Below are 13,381 nucleotides of genomic sequence, written 5' to 3'. Positions count from 1 at the left end.
CTGGTTATATTCTGCTCTTACCCAAGATCTGACACCATTATGTAACTACAGGCCTATCCTCACAATGAATATAGATCTGAGCCGAGATTCTGAGAAAAATTTTACCTCTAAAATGCAGACAATGGAAGACAGTCACCACAGAACCAAATATAATTGAAGAATATACATTACATTCACTCCATAGGCTATTTATATTTGAAATTAAAGGCACTCCAATATGTTTTCCCTCTGCTTGGCTGAATAGTTTAAGGTTATGCTCTTGAGCCTCTGACTTGTGGCTGTTGGGCAGGAGAGAGAACGAATGAGAGGGTAGGCTGTTTCTCAGCATGTCCCACTGACCCAGAAACTGGGGACCGACCACACTCCCTTGTGTAAACACAACTCTAACTACCTCCACTGTAGGCTCGCTGGAATATAGGTCAGCCAGAGCTGCGGAGGGGTGAAGCGGCAGTAAAGGGAGAGATCTGAAAGAAGACAAAAAGAGATGGGAGGACAAAAAAGAACAAGGAGGCGCAGCCAATTTAGAGCATTGTCTAAATATAGACGGAGGTGAGAGCAAGTGGAAAGGAGACAAAGAAATAGAGGGAATCAGTGAGGCAGAGTTAAATCAAAGAGAGGCATGGAGATGAGGATATGGGCAAACCAGAGGCAACTGCGACAATGTTGGTATTGCATAAATAGAAGGAATGTGTCACCCATAGCAACAAAAAGGGGGGAAACAGAAGGCCCAGCCAATCATATCCGATGTTTTCTCCCTTCCTCTGAACCTGTGGCTTGTCCTGGCCAAAAGCAGGTGGCGAGAAAACAACGTTCTGTAACAAAAGGAGGGTGACTGACGTCAGGGAGTGCGTATTTTGCACATGTCTCCTACGGTCAGGATGAGCTATACACATGAATGAACTCATGTGTTTAATTAACTCACAGTGGTGGCTCTCGCTTTTCTCTCTGTGTATGTCTGTCTCTGCCTCTGTAACACCACTCAATATCCGACCACGTGAATGAGCGTGAATCACGCCGACACACAAGGTGTTGACAGCTCAGCCTGTAATCCATTTCATTCACCGCCCCCCCCCCCCCCCCTTATTTCTCTTCCGAATTACAACAAACAGGTTTACGCACAGGTGCTTAAAGCCACAACAACAGGAAAATGGCGAATAAATCACTGCTGCTAGAAGCAACTTCAAATGCAGCCATTTTACTTGCACGCAAAATGTCCAGCTCAAATATACAAATCCACCCTACTGAAGAAAAAACCTGACAGTGAACTGCAGTCCCTCTCCTCTGCACACATCCCCTTGACCTAGATTACTCTTTCCAATTTATCATATATTCTTCATGTGTCATCACTAGGTCTCTGTGGCACTTGTGGAATGACAGCACAGTAAAAGAACCCAAGTTGCGCTCGCGCACACAACCACAGTCCCTGTACCACAAGAGTCTAAATGTGGCAGTAAGCTTTGGAAACAGTGAACCGAGTTCAAACCCCCTGCACGTGTTTCTGTGGAGCGTTTCAGGAAATGGGATAAGGTCTAAAATAAAAGGGGAATGACGAAACTGTTGCCCTCCCCTCTTCCATGGGAAGAATGCTGTATATGGCACGTGGTGGTGCAGGGCTGGGGGTCATGGGTGGGGCCTGCTCGAATTCCAAGTCTGGGGGATGACTTTATCCTCCCAAGAAAAAGAAGCAGGGGTGGTGGTGGGGGGCGCTGAGAAATCGGGCAGCATGTCAGCAAGGCGGAGTCCTCTCAAGCTAGAGCCTTGTTCCACGAACACACGGCCATGTAACCCCTCTCTCGGAAAAGGGAAAAAAACGCAGTGACTCAGTCCATGTGTTGCACCAGTCACATGTGCTCCCGTGGCCTACTAAATGCTGTAATTCGCCTCTGTGCTGGCTCCAAACCACAGCACAATAACAAAGCACTGCCCTCATATTTTATCGTCTTACATGTGCCAGGAAACGTCAAGAGGCCACAAAGTGGGACAGGATGGAAACCGCTCCGTGCTTCTGACCACGAACTCCCCTCCCAGATCTTTATTTAGTAAAGCTGGACACAGACAGGGTTTAATCAAACCTAAATAACCACAGAGCCGTTGTCTCAGCAGTTCAGAACAGTGATGCAATAGGCTTAAAATAGGCTAGGCTACTTGAAAAATAGTATGGGTGTGTTTTGTCGGCTCAAAATTGTATACTTAAAAAGTAAAAATATATTTATTTAGGTCGCGCGGTGTTTTTATCGGTGTGCCAGTCTTATTTCTGCATGCCTGCCTCGTTTCTTTGTTATGGCGGGGCAAGGATTTATTTTGGTGGGGTTTTGATCTGCCTTTCTAGTCAGCGGCGGCTGTGCGCCTCATCCCCCCTCCCACAGGTCTAATGTGACCTACATTCATACAGGGCATAGAGGCCCAGTGTGTGCGCCAACCTACTGCAGCGGCCGCTCCATAGCAAAGCGCAGCGCTGCATAGCCACAAACTATGGGTTTCCGCCGATTGCATAATCTGCCCTGTACTTTAATCAATTTTAATTATTTCATTCATTTTTATTATACAGCCAGCATAACCTCTCTGATGTTCCACACACGGTGTAGCCTAGTGCGTAAACATGCTTTCAGTCATGCGTCACTCCACTGAGGGGAGACAGGCTGTCCTGGACACGTCCACAACCAAATCTGATTTTGTAGATCTTTTTTTTAAATCGAGAAAATCGCTTGCTGTGTGAATCATATTAATATAAACTATGCATGTGATGCCTCAATGGACGATATTGCTGGCGAGGAAAGCTGTGAGAGACGGGGGGGTGGGGGGCATGCCCACGTGCTGTGTAACAATCACAAAGCAGGGGTGGAAAATGAAGCCAGGAAGAGTTTCTTCACGTTCAAAAACTAAATGTTACATAACTATGTCGATTAGGATATGTAGGCTATGTAGCGCCGATTCATAACAGGAGTTATCTCATTGCACTTTTCATAGGCTAGAGCAGATCCAGGCTACTCTTTGTAATGTTATTTACAGACCCAACAATTCCCACCATGAGCAAGCACTTGGAGACAAAGGCAAGGAAAAACTCGCAGGTAGAAAACTTGAATAGAACCTTGACTTACACACAATTCATAAAGTTGCCGTGTCTTTATCATCCTATGTGCCTACAAGTTCTGCCAACATTTCACGCCACTACTGAACCCGTGCTGGACTGCAGCCAAAAGGAGTTGTTAATAGCTGAAGTCCATTTTAAGGCCATAATGTAACCTAATGTTTATTTCATTTGGATGGATTGTACACAGTGCAGACAAACAAAAAAACCCCACATCATTATCATTCACGTAGCAACACATAGTGAGAAATATGTCTTCCCGCACGCCTCCTTTGTTGCGCTGTCTGACAAATCGTCTTCATGCATATTCAATCCTCAGTCATCCGAGGCGACTGCATGGATCCATCTGTGCTATGGCATTTTCTCGCCCTCTCAGAAATAGACAGTCTACACATTTTCATCTGCTGTGTTATAAAAATGTACATTTCTAAACATAAGCTGTCCCCCTGAGCCGCTCGGGAATAGGTACAGGGACACATCTGACCCACATTTGATCTAGATGTTCGGATCCACACCTCACCTGGCAGCTGCTGCTCTCACCAGAGCCCGTGAACTTCACCATTCTTCATCCTTTCGATCCGAGCCGAGGTTGTAAACAAAGCATAATATGTAAACCTGTCCACATGCGCGGAGGATCGCACCCGTCCCTGTGCTCTGGATTGTGTTGCGCTGCTTCAGACTGCAAGCCTACTAAAGGGTTAACCTGCAGCACAACCGCGTTAACCTTTACAAAGAGCAGCTACACGTGAGAGAGAGAAGTGTGTCCTCTGGAGCCTGCATGGGATTTTTCCAGTTGTCTGAATAGCCTACTAACCCAAAAGAAGCCGAGTATAAATAGCCTATATCTCTGCTTAGAGTCTTCACAACATAACCCTGACACTTAACGATACTGCCATGGGATATTCCCTCTTTATTCTCTTTATAATAATAATAATAATAATAGGCCTAATAATAATAATACAGGCTTATAATAATTACTGATAAATCACAATGATCTGAAAGCACATGTATTAGGCTTCAAAACAGAAACTGGGATAAACAGACTAAACTGCCTCTAAAAGCCCCACAACAAACCGTGAATATATGATTGGGGTATATGCTCCATAACACAGCAGGATGTGTTGACCCTGCCTCATTCCAATTGTGGCACTGCTCCAAAATATCCACAGTCGCTTCCGTGCAAGTCACCGCACTTTTTTCCTGAAGGAATCCCATAACCTCTGGCTATCCCCCCCAACTCCCACCAACAGACCCTCACGTAATCTTCAGAGGGGGGGAAAGTCTCACCTTGACACTGAGAAAATGCACCCAAGCACCTAAACAAACGCTAGAGTAACTATATATCATGGAGTAAGCTATAGGCTGCATTTGATATAGCCTGTATGTATAAAAAATTAAATATGCAAAACCATAATATTCAGATGAAACTGTCTTTCATATCACACCGGATACTCATTTAATGGTGCAATTATGAATAAGACCCAAACTTACCCTTTTTGTCTAAAAGAATCCACTGAGGACACAGACAATCCTGTTTCTGTCCAAGAATCCGCTTTGCGCATCGGCTACACACACCGCCCGTCACTTTCAAAACACCAGCTCTCTGATTAGTGCAGGTACATGCGAGAGTGAGCGCACAGTGTCGCTTGTCTCCAGTGCGCCCCGAACGTCATGTTTGCTCCAGTTCCTCTCTCTCTCTCCCTTCCTCTCTCTCTCCCTCTCTCTCTGTTTTCTTTCTCTCTCTCTCTCTCGTTCTGCTTCTCCCTCAGTCTCTAAATGTATGTTAGTAGGTCAGTTGTTGCATAACAGGACGCTTTGGGTGCCTAGTCACGTTTTTTGTTTCTCTCTCGGCTCTGCCCCCTCCCTCTATCCTCGCCTTCAAATCCTGTTGCTGGAGAGGCGATGCAGGGGGAGGAGGAAGGCCTGGAGGGGGAGGTACTAGGCTCAAAGCCAGATGAAGGGCTATGATACCCATAATAAGGTTACTAGACATTACAAAAGGCAGCACGCAGAGACACGCATAGAAACAAGCCTTGAGCAAAGATTTAAAAAAGAACCTGTACCACTGCAGTGGTGGTAGTTTTGGGAAAAGCAGATTCTCATCCTCCGTGGAGGCTACTTACCAGACTTTGTCTAACAGGCATATGGTTTTCTGAGAAACTGTGTGCTGTCATCTTTTTCCCCCTCTGGTAGCAGACCAGCTTTAAGTTAAAGGAATAGTTCAACATTTGGGCAAATATTTGCTTCCTTGCCAAGAGATAGATGCATCATGCTCTTGGTTGTACAATTATGAAACTACAGCCAGCTTAGCATAGCATAAAGACTGGAAATAGGGCGAACAGTTACTTTGTAAGACCACAAGTTGCTTGTCATAGCCCATATTGTTTTTTGTACAAAAGCAAACTAAATCGGCTATAATATAGGCTATTTATTAGCGAGCTTCAGTGGTGCTGGTAGGTGGATTTGTTTCCTTCAATCAGAGTTAGGCTAACCTCGTTTCTAGTCTTTATGCTTTGCTAAACTGATCAACTGCTAGCTGTAGGCTATAGCTATATGTTTACCAGACAAATATAAGTGTGGTTTATTTTCTCATTTAGGCTAACTCTTCCCAACAAAGCAAAGAGGCCTAAGCGCATTTCCCAAAAGGTTGAATTGTTGCTTAATGTGCCTTTAATAGGCTACTCCCTTATTGTCTTATAGTAGCCTACTTTTTCTCAAGTAATGTAGGCTACTTGGGAAGTAGAGTTTTAATGTAGGCTTAGGCCCTATTTGCACTTTCCTTGAGTAGCCCATTTCTATTTTATGCCACTTTTTAGCTTTTAAAATAGGCTATGAGATTATATAGCCTAATATGATTTGTAGTTATCTGAACCGACCTGACCAAATCTAAGATAGGCCTACACACTAAATAAAAGTAGCTCAACCAACCACGACCTGGCGTAGGCCCGGTTGCCTTGTACCGTGCACGAAACAAATACTACTACTACTAGAATTTTAAAGAAGTTCTTCCTTGATGCATATTGCAGACTGAAATTATGTAATAAGAGGGAATATTTTTCACTGAACAATGCACGCTGTTTTAGAAGCTGATTATGTTTTGTATTAAAAGTAATTAAGAGACCATTTCGACCCATTATTACATCACTCAGTACTCATGGACCTAAAGTTTCATGACGGTATCATGTTGACAAAATCTGTCCACAGACAGACAGACAGACAGGCAGGCATATACCTGACACCTGACAAAGTACTCAAAACTGCTTCTGTGCTTACTGTAGGTAACTCCAGGACCACATTTTGCCACAATGACACAGACCCACAAGGCATGGCTGGTAAATATGCAGGTAAATGAGATGAAGTAAACACAGAAATGTAGTGATGTAGAAATATAAAGTAGCATGGAACAGATGTACTGAAGGAAAGTACATCAAAACTGTTCTTAAAGTATAGGACTAAGTATACTGAATTTACAAAATGATGTGGATTCATGTCCTATCTGGTTCACATACAACAGAAAATAAGTATCTGTGGCAACTACACCCAAAACAACAGAGTTGTGCAGCATCAGATCAAGATTACACTGGAGTGGGCCCACACCCTGTAACTATTCATCTACATACCTTTGTGTGAAATGGAGTTTTATTTTTATGACCCCCTGCTTTGAAGCTTGCCTGGCACTCACAGTGTCATTTTATTGTTGCAATAGGCTGAATCTACTTCTGCCACACGGTGTTGAATAAGCTAGTTCAACTGGCTCCTCTGGCCAGGATGTAACCATATTGTGTAACTGAAGTGTGTGTTTTCAGTCATCTTGATCACAAGCAGGAGTGTGTGTCATGCTAGCAGCCACAAAGCATGGAAGGGGAACTATTTTGTCAGTGTCACTCTCCTGATCTTTTGGGTAATTGAAAAGCAGATATTGGAATAAGCTCAAATGGTTGAATGGCTCTCTATCTCACAGACATGCTGTGTATCAGACTCTCCCCAGGAGGAAGTAACAAATGTATTTCGATTATTTGTTTTGGGCAGCTCCCGTTTAGTTGGAGGAAAGCACAATTTAAGTTGCTCATGCGCGTAATGATTTGCAATGCAGACAATAGCAGCTGTGTAGTTTGGATTGTCATTGAGGCAAGTCCTCGTGTCAGATGTGCCATCTTCCTCCATCCTACTCCAGACAAAAGGTCTGTTCAGTGTCTTGGTAAATGTGCAGTACAGTACAGAGTGTTTTAAGCTGGAAGAAAAGTGCCTGAATGTATGCCTTGAGGGCTGACGTCTGCTGCGGATGTGTTCACTCTCTCTTTTTATCTCCAAGGCTGTAGGCTACCATCTTTTGCATGTGAGTGAAAGGGGTGTGTGTAAATGTGAGGGCATGCTCAGAAAACCCCGTGCCCTGCGTTTTTCCTCCTTTTCATCATGATCATCATTTTCCCACAGAGATGCTAGGTATGTTCCACATTTCACCGTATTGCAGTAACATTTGCGCTTGGTGCATACAGTTGCATTAATTGCAGCAATTATCCCGCATAATTGGATTGTTTTGTTTCCTTGAAGTGTGTTAAGGACTTTTCACCTTTGATACCACAGTAATTATGTTCATGTGTTTGTCCACGCTCTGGTTTGTTGAATACACTCAATAACTGTCTGTCTTAATTCAGCTAAGTGACCAATGTGTTGTTGTTGTTGCTAGTTCTTGATTTGGTGTTATTGTTCTTTTATACACACTGTCAAAGCCTACAAATCAGCCCAGCTTTGTGAAGTTGCTACCACCATCTTTTGTTATTTTTTTTTTCTGCCATTCATTCAGGTTCCACTTCACACCTACACCCGGGGACACTGCATTATCACAGGGTTACCCCAAATGTGGAGCTTCAAATTTGAACTGAATGCGGATCGCCTTCCTTTTCACCTCTTTGTTTCCTTCTTTAGCTGGAGCTGACAAACACCACTTAAGGAGCAGAGGCACTGGCTATGAACTTGGATCCCCCTCCCCCATAAAAAAAACACACACTCTCTCTCTCTGTCTCCGCATCACTCCCTCTCTTTTTGCAACCATCCTTATCCCCACCCTGCCCAACGTTTCCCCCCTTCCAGCTATGTCTGCAAGCGTTCCCATGGCAACTGTCGCACTGCCTGCCTAGCAACAGGCTTTATCCTTTCATTGGAAAATAAAGGGGGGAACAGGATGGGGGGTTGGGGGGTTGTGGGGATTGCGGTTTTTATATGGATGCATGGCTGTGGGTGAGGACGGTAGCGTAACAGCAGCATGTTGCAGTAGATTCATTAAATCAGACTCCCGTCCTCTCTCCCCTCCACACCTGCAGCGTCTGCCTCGCCTCTACCTTATTACCTTTCCATTTCACCACAGGCTGCTGCAATTTACTCACGGTCTATTTATACTCACAAAATGTTGCTAATCTTTTTTTTATTTTTTTGAGAAGAATTATAGCCATAATGAGTGTTTCTATTTTTAAATTATTGAAGGGTTACAAACAGGTCATATAATTACAGTATATATATATATATATATATGTATATGTATGTTCTTTGTCCCAATTTACCACAAAGGATATATGTATATATAGATTTCTCCTACTATCCCTCATCACCATGCCAACTAACTAACTAACTAACATTTAGGAACAATAATAATTGCAGTGATCCATAGCATGATTCATATCTTGTTGTAGATGTTGAAATGCAGAGTCTGGGGCCCCATGGAGATCCTGAAGGTATTGTCTTTGCTGCCACCTACTGACTCCAAAGTAGCATGATCCCCCTCCCCCCCTACAAATTCCCATCTATAGCAAGTTCATGTGTAATGACGAACCACAAGAATCATTATCTAGTCTGAATGTGACTGCAAATTCATGCTGTCCATTCTTCATTGACACAAATCCCCTGGTTATGAATAAAGCTTCTTATGTTTGGAGGGTTTCTAATAGAACTGTTGAGTAATAGCAGACACACCCCCTGTCTCTGTCTCTGTCTGTCTGTAGGGACTGTGGGAGAGAAGACTGCCAAGTAACTCCTCTTTCCTCACTGCCTCCATTTGTCAGCACGTTTCAGCCAAGCCTTGCCGATGTCTTGTTCTGTCTTGTTTTATTTTCTAGTATGGGTCGTGCTCCAAAACCCTACGCTTCCATAATGCGACTCTGTAGTGCCCATACTTGCACCCCCCCCCCCCCCCCCCCCCCACTTCCTCCAAAAGGCTCACTTCTTTCAAACTCAGCCACACAAGTTTGTAACAGAGGCTTTCTGTTAAAACATAAGTCTCAAGCTGCATGGTGAGGTAACCCTGATGACATCATTATGACATCGTCGGGGTAAATTATTTTTTCAAACTTTAGAGAGCCACCTCCAGAATGACAGAAGAATTCTTTTACAAGTTTAAAACCAAACTTCAAGTGTAAAACTGTGATGTGCCCTTTTTGGGTTTTGAGTAATGATCAACTCACCACCATGATGTTTAAACTGTCAAATGTATTTATTTAGAATATGAAAATGTACAGAACATTACCTACAGATAACATGACAGTAATAAAATGTATACAAACTGGGCATGAACAGTACATGTTACAGTGTCTTTCAGAAAAGGATCTCCTTGCTATGACTGTGTGACACAGAACAAGTGCTGAAAAATCTAAAGTCTAATGGGTTTTGTGCGAGCAAACAGATTCAGAACAAACTTTTTTTCTTTTAGCCTTGAAGCCCAATGGAGGTTTTGTTGGAGGACTTATTTACTGTCTGTCTCTGCTTGTGTTTACAGCAGACCTGTCAGCGGTGGGAAACATCCTCGGTAAGTCATATCACACTGACCACAAAACTGCAAACACTTCCCACTTCTCAGTGTGTTAACAACCCGCTGGCTGACTTCCATCTGAACTGAATGTGGCTTCAGAACCACCAAAACCTGTTGTTGTCTCTTTTAATGGTGTGAGGTGGTGGAGTTAAGCTTGCATTGTCATGATGCGATGTAAACAGTTTTATGTTGGGTGTTATTAGTTATCACAGGGTGTGGGACAGAGAAAACTCTTACACACTTAACACTATTACAGATAAGACTCCCTGTCTGAGAAACATTGATTGGAGCTGAGTCTTTGTTGAACAGCGGCCTATGAGATGAATGTTTAGAGACATTTATTACAATATATTACAGTATTTGAAATAAAAACAACGCACTGTTGAATGTTTGTTAGACGTGAGAGTTGAGTTTTATCAGTCTTTGTGAACTTCGGCATGGTCCGGCACTCCTGAATTTCAAGACTCGCATACAGCAAGACTTGTCTAGACATCGGCAAACAGTAACTGACTCACGGCGCTGGTCCTCAGTTGACTTTGGCCATGAGCTGCTGTGTAAAAAGCTTCTTCAGCTGTGCCACCTCCTCGCTCAGAGAGTTGAGCTGAGACTTCAGGTGAGTGTTCTCATGCTTATACTGGACCTCAGTTTGTCCCTGCGTCGAAGGAGGCTGGAGGATGTAGCTTGCTGCTGATGCGTTGTATTGAGGAGACTGCCTCCCCCTCCTGCCTTCCTCCCCCTCCAGCTGCTGGAGCCATGTGCCAGTGCAGTGCCCTGCACCCATTTCACCCCCACTCAGTCCTTTAGGGGCTTCTCTCAGACCTTCCCGTCCTGCCGTGGATGGCGTGGGGCTGCGTCTGGCGCTGTTGTTGTCCCCTGCAGCTTCACCTGCGTCTCCGCTGCTGGACGTCTTGAAACGTAGCTTGTAGGGAAGGTTTTTCATCCCCTCAGCTTGGTCCAACTTCGGTCCTGCAGTGTGGTGGGCATCGGCAGGGGAGTGGTGGAGGTCATAGCTCAGCTCCTCTGCTCTGTGGGGAGATAATTTCCCATGGTCGCTCAGCCGGTCTTCAAAAAAGATAGGACTGCCCACGCTGGACCCACCTGGCGTAGAGAACCCTGAATCCTCCGACATGTTACCAGCATCCCTGGAGCCTCTGGTATTCAACTGGCCTGTCTGGTTGCTGGGATGTGAGGCTGAGGAACTGGGGCCTCCATCCCCTCTGTGGAGATAATACTGAGGAGTCAAGGTTTGAGCAGTGTGGTGAGGAGCAGTAGCGAGGGGCAGAATAGGGGTGTTGGAGGGGTCTTTGACCATGCCAAAACGGAACTTCAGAGCCAACAGCTCCGCCCTGAGACGAGCATTTTCCTCCAGCAGAGCCAGGACGCGGCTCTCCAGGACCATATCGTTCACACGTCTCTTCTCTCGTGAGCGTTTAGCTGCCTCGTTGTTCTTCCTCCTCTTGTCCCAGTAGCCCTCATCCTTTTTGTCAAGAGGGATGAACTCGCGCTTGCGTCGGATGCTGGAAGAAGGACTCTCTTTGCGCTTGACAGAAGAGGTGCGGCCCAGTAGGGAACGTGCCAACAAACTGCTGGAGGTCAGGATGGACACAGCTTCATCTGTGAAGGACAGAGGACCTGCTCCTGCTCCTCCTCCACCTGGTGTCACTGCTGTAGGTGAGTCAAGAGCCTGGAGCACAGCCACATCCTGCTGCCCCCTCATCTGCTCGGACTCCTCCTCAAACATCACGTCTGTCAGGGGTCGAATGAGTCTTCCCTGGTTGCCAAGAGTGGAGGGTGCTGCTGTGTGGTGCCGAGTGCTCACTGTGCTCTCAGGATCTATGGGAGGTGAGGATGCAGCAACAGTGCCACCTAGTGATCAAAGTGAAACAAGAACAGGGATTTAGTGGTTACGCAAGAGCCATTACAACACAATATTATGTAACCCCATTACATCTGTCCAATAAAACTGGAGCGACTTGTACCATAACCTTGCAGTCAAGCCTCATTATACGTTCAATATGGGCCAATGCTAATCAGCCATACCAGACTTTTGGCATTACTATAAGCACACAGCACCCGTGTTAAACACAAGATGGAATAATCCTTGTGTGCAATGTGAAACTAACCTGTTAAAATTGATGTGTGTGTGTGTATGTATATGTATATGTATATGTATATATATATATATATATCTCATCTTTATTAAGGCCAATTAAGTCTTTCGGTTTCCGGTCAGACTGTTTTACTTGCCTCATGCAGCACTGACCCACATGTCTGACAGGGACATGCTGATCTTATTTTGGTTGATTTTAATTATCCGTGCCGGCTTGACTCTACTGTTCTTCACACTCAGCAGTATCACTGGCATTTTAGTTTTATTAGGCTAGTTAATCAATTTGGATTTACAGGTAACTGAATGATTGTTGTTCTTCTAAACAAGTTGCAACTTCTGTCTTGGTGTAGCCTACTCAATTTGGCCTATATAAAAGTAAAACGTTTTTTTGTTGTTGTATAGACCTATAGTGAATTGCTCTTAAAAGTTACATTCGCGAATAAAATGTTGGAGTAAGTTTTTCCCCCTAATCAGCTTGTTTTATTTAGCGAAATGACACTCAAGTGAAATTAAAAAAATACTTTCAAAAATAATCCTAAATGTGGAAAACTCCATTTAAAGAAATAAAATTACCTCTGCAGAATGATCAGTTTTGTCCGTCGGTGCGGAGTCTCTAAACGTCTTGATGTCCTGTTCAGGAAGAAGCGCTTTTCTCTGCCTCCCTCTCCTTGTTAACACTGCAGATCCACTCACCGCTGTTACTTAATATTACCATCGGCGTGGCGCACCTTCACTCTGCTCCACTTGGAATACCGCAGCTCCTATTTGTAAGGTTGAGTTCAGCTCAGGACGGTCCCTATCCTCGCTTGAACCAGCGGGGCCCCTTTTTGTGTGTGTTTCTGAGACCGCCTCCCTCTGTGACCCCCCCTCCCCTCCCCTTGCTCCGCCGTCCAGCGTAGAGCTCCTATCAGCTTTCACATAACATAGCAATTCAGGCATCATCATCATCACCATCATCGTCATCTGACCTCCGTCGCCCCGCCCCCTCTGACAGGATAATCTCATAACAATTAGGTAACGTTGCGCCTCTTTTTCTCTGCCTGACATAAACAGGCAGTTGCTGTGAGTCAGTCCTACAAGATTAAGTACATAAGTAGCTAAGAATATAAATCACAGTTTTTAGTGGTGTGATTACAGCGCTTCATATAATGTCCTGGTTGGAGTCCTTGTGACGCAGGCCCCCCTTTACCAGCTCTGACAACATAGGCTACCTATTGTGAGTTGAACAAATAAATAAGTTACAACAAACAGTTGCCTTTGTGATATTGGTTAAAGTAAAAAACAGAGAAGGAGGCTACCGGAGCGGTTCGGATGGGCCAGACCGCTCAGACACCCAAGGGCAATTTTGAGCATCTGACCAAGAGGAAAGGATAACTGGGGAGAT

General features: G+C 44.6%; 2 protein-coding genes across 3 annotated transcripts in view; both read right to left on the bottom strand.

The window, feature by feature from the left end:
* The window catches only part of nfil3-2 (nuclear factor, interleukin 3 regulated, member 2), an 11,810-nt gene extending 6,960 nt beyond the window's left edge, over positions 1-4,850 (bottom strand). Inside the window, exon 1 of one of the 2 annotated variants that reach the window (XM_046040312.1) lies at positions 4,580-4,850. The gene's annotated coding sequence lies outside the window, so the exon portion shown is untranslated. Of the gene's footprint in view, positions 1-3,608; positions 3,823-4,579 lie in introns of those variants that run through there. The other variant, XM_046040321.1, reaches the window with a different exon arrangement.
* Positions 4,851-9,553: 4,703 nt separating this feature from the next.
* Positions 9,554-12,796, bottom strand: nfil3-6 (nuclear factor, interleukin 3 regulated, member 6). The gene is made up of 2 exons (XM_046043644.1): positions 12,571-12,796; positions 9,554-11,753 (listed from the first exon to the last, which is right to left on the bottom strand). The coding sequence occupies exon 2, from the start codon at positions 11,626-11,628 to the stop codon at positions 10,414-10,416; it is 1,215 nt and encodes a 404-aa protein (XP_045899600.1). The 5' UTR covers positions 11,629-11,753; positions 12,571-12,796; the 3' UTR covers positions 9,554-10,413.
* Positions 12,797-13,381: the final 585 nt, after the last annotated feature.

This window comes from Micropterus dolomieu, linkage group LG02 (genome assembly GCF_021292245.1).
Source record: "Micropterus dolomieu isolate WLL.071019.BEF.003 ecotype Adirondacks linkage group LG02, ASM2129224v1, whole genome shotgun sequence".
Classification (NCBI taxonomy): Eukaryota; Metazoa; Chordata; class Actinopteri; order Centrarchiformes; family Centrarchidae; genus Micropterus; species Micropterus dolomieu.
Note: the sequence above shows the minus strand (reverse complement) of the source record. Positions and strands in the feature narration are given on the sequence as shown.

Excerpts from the sequence above, each read along its gene's own strand:
- nfil3-6 (XM_046043644.1), bottom strand. The coding sequence starts at position 11,628 with ATGTTTGAGGAGGAGTCCGAGCAGATGAGGGGGCAGCAGGATGTGGCT.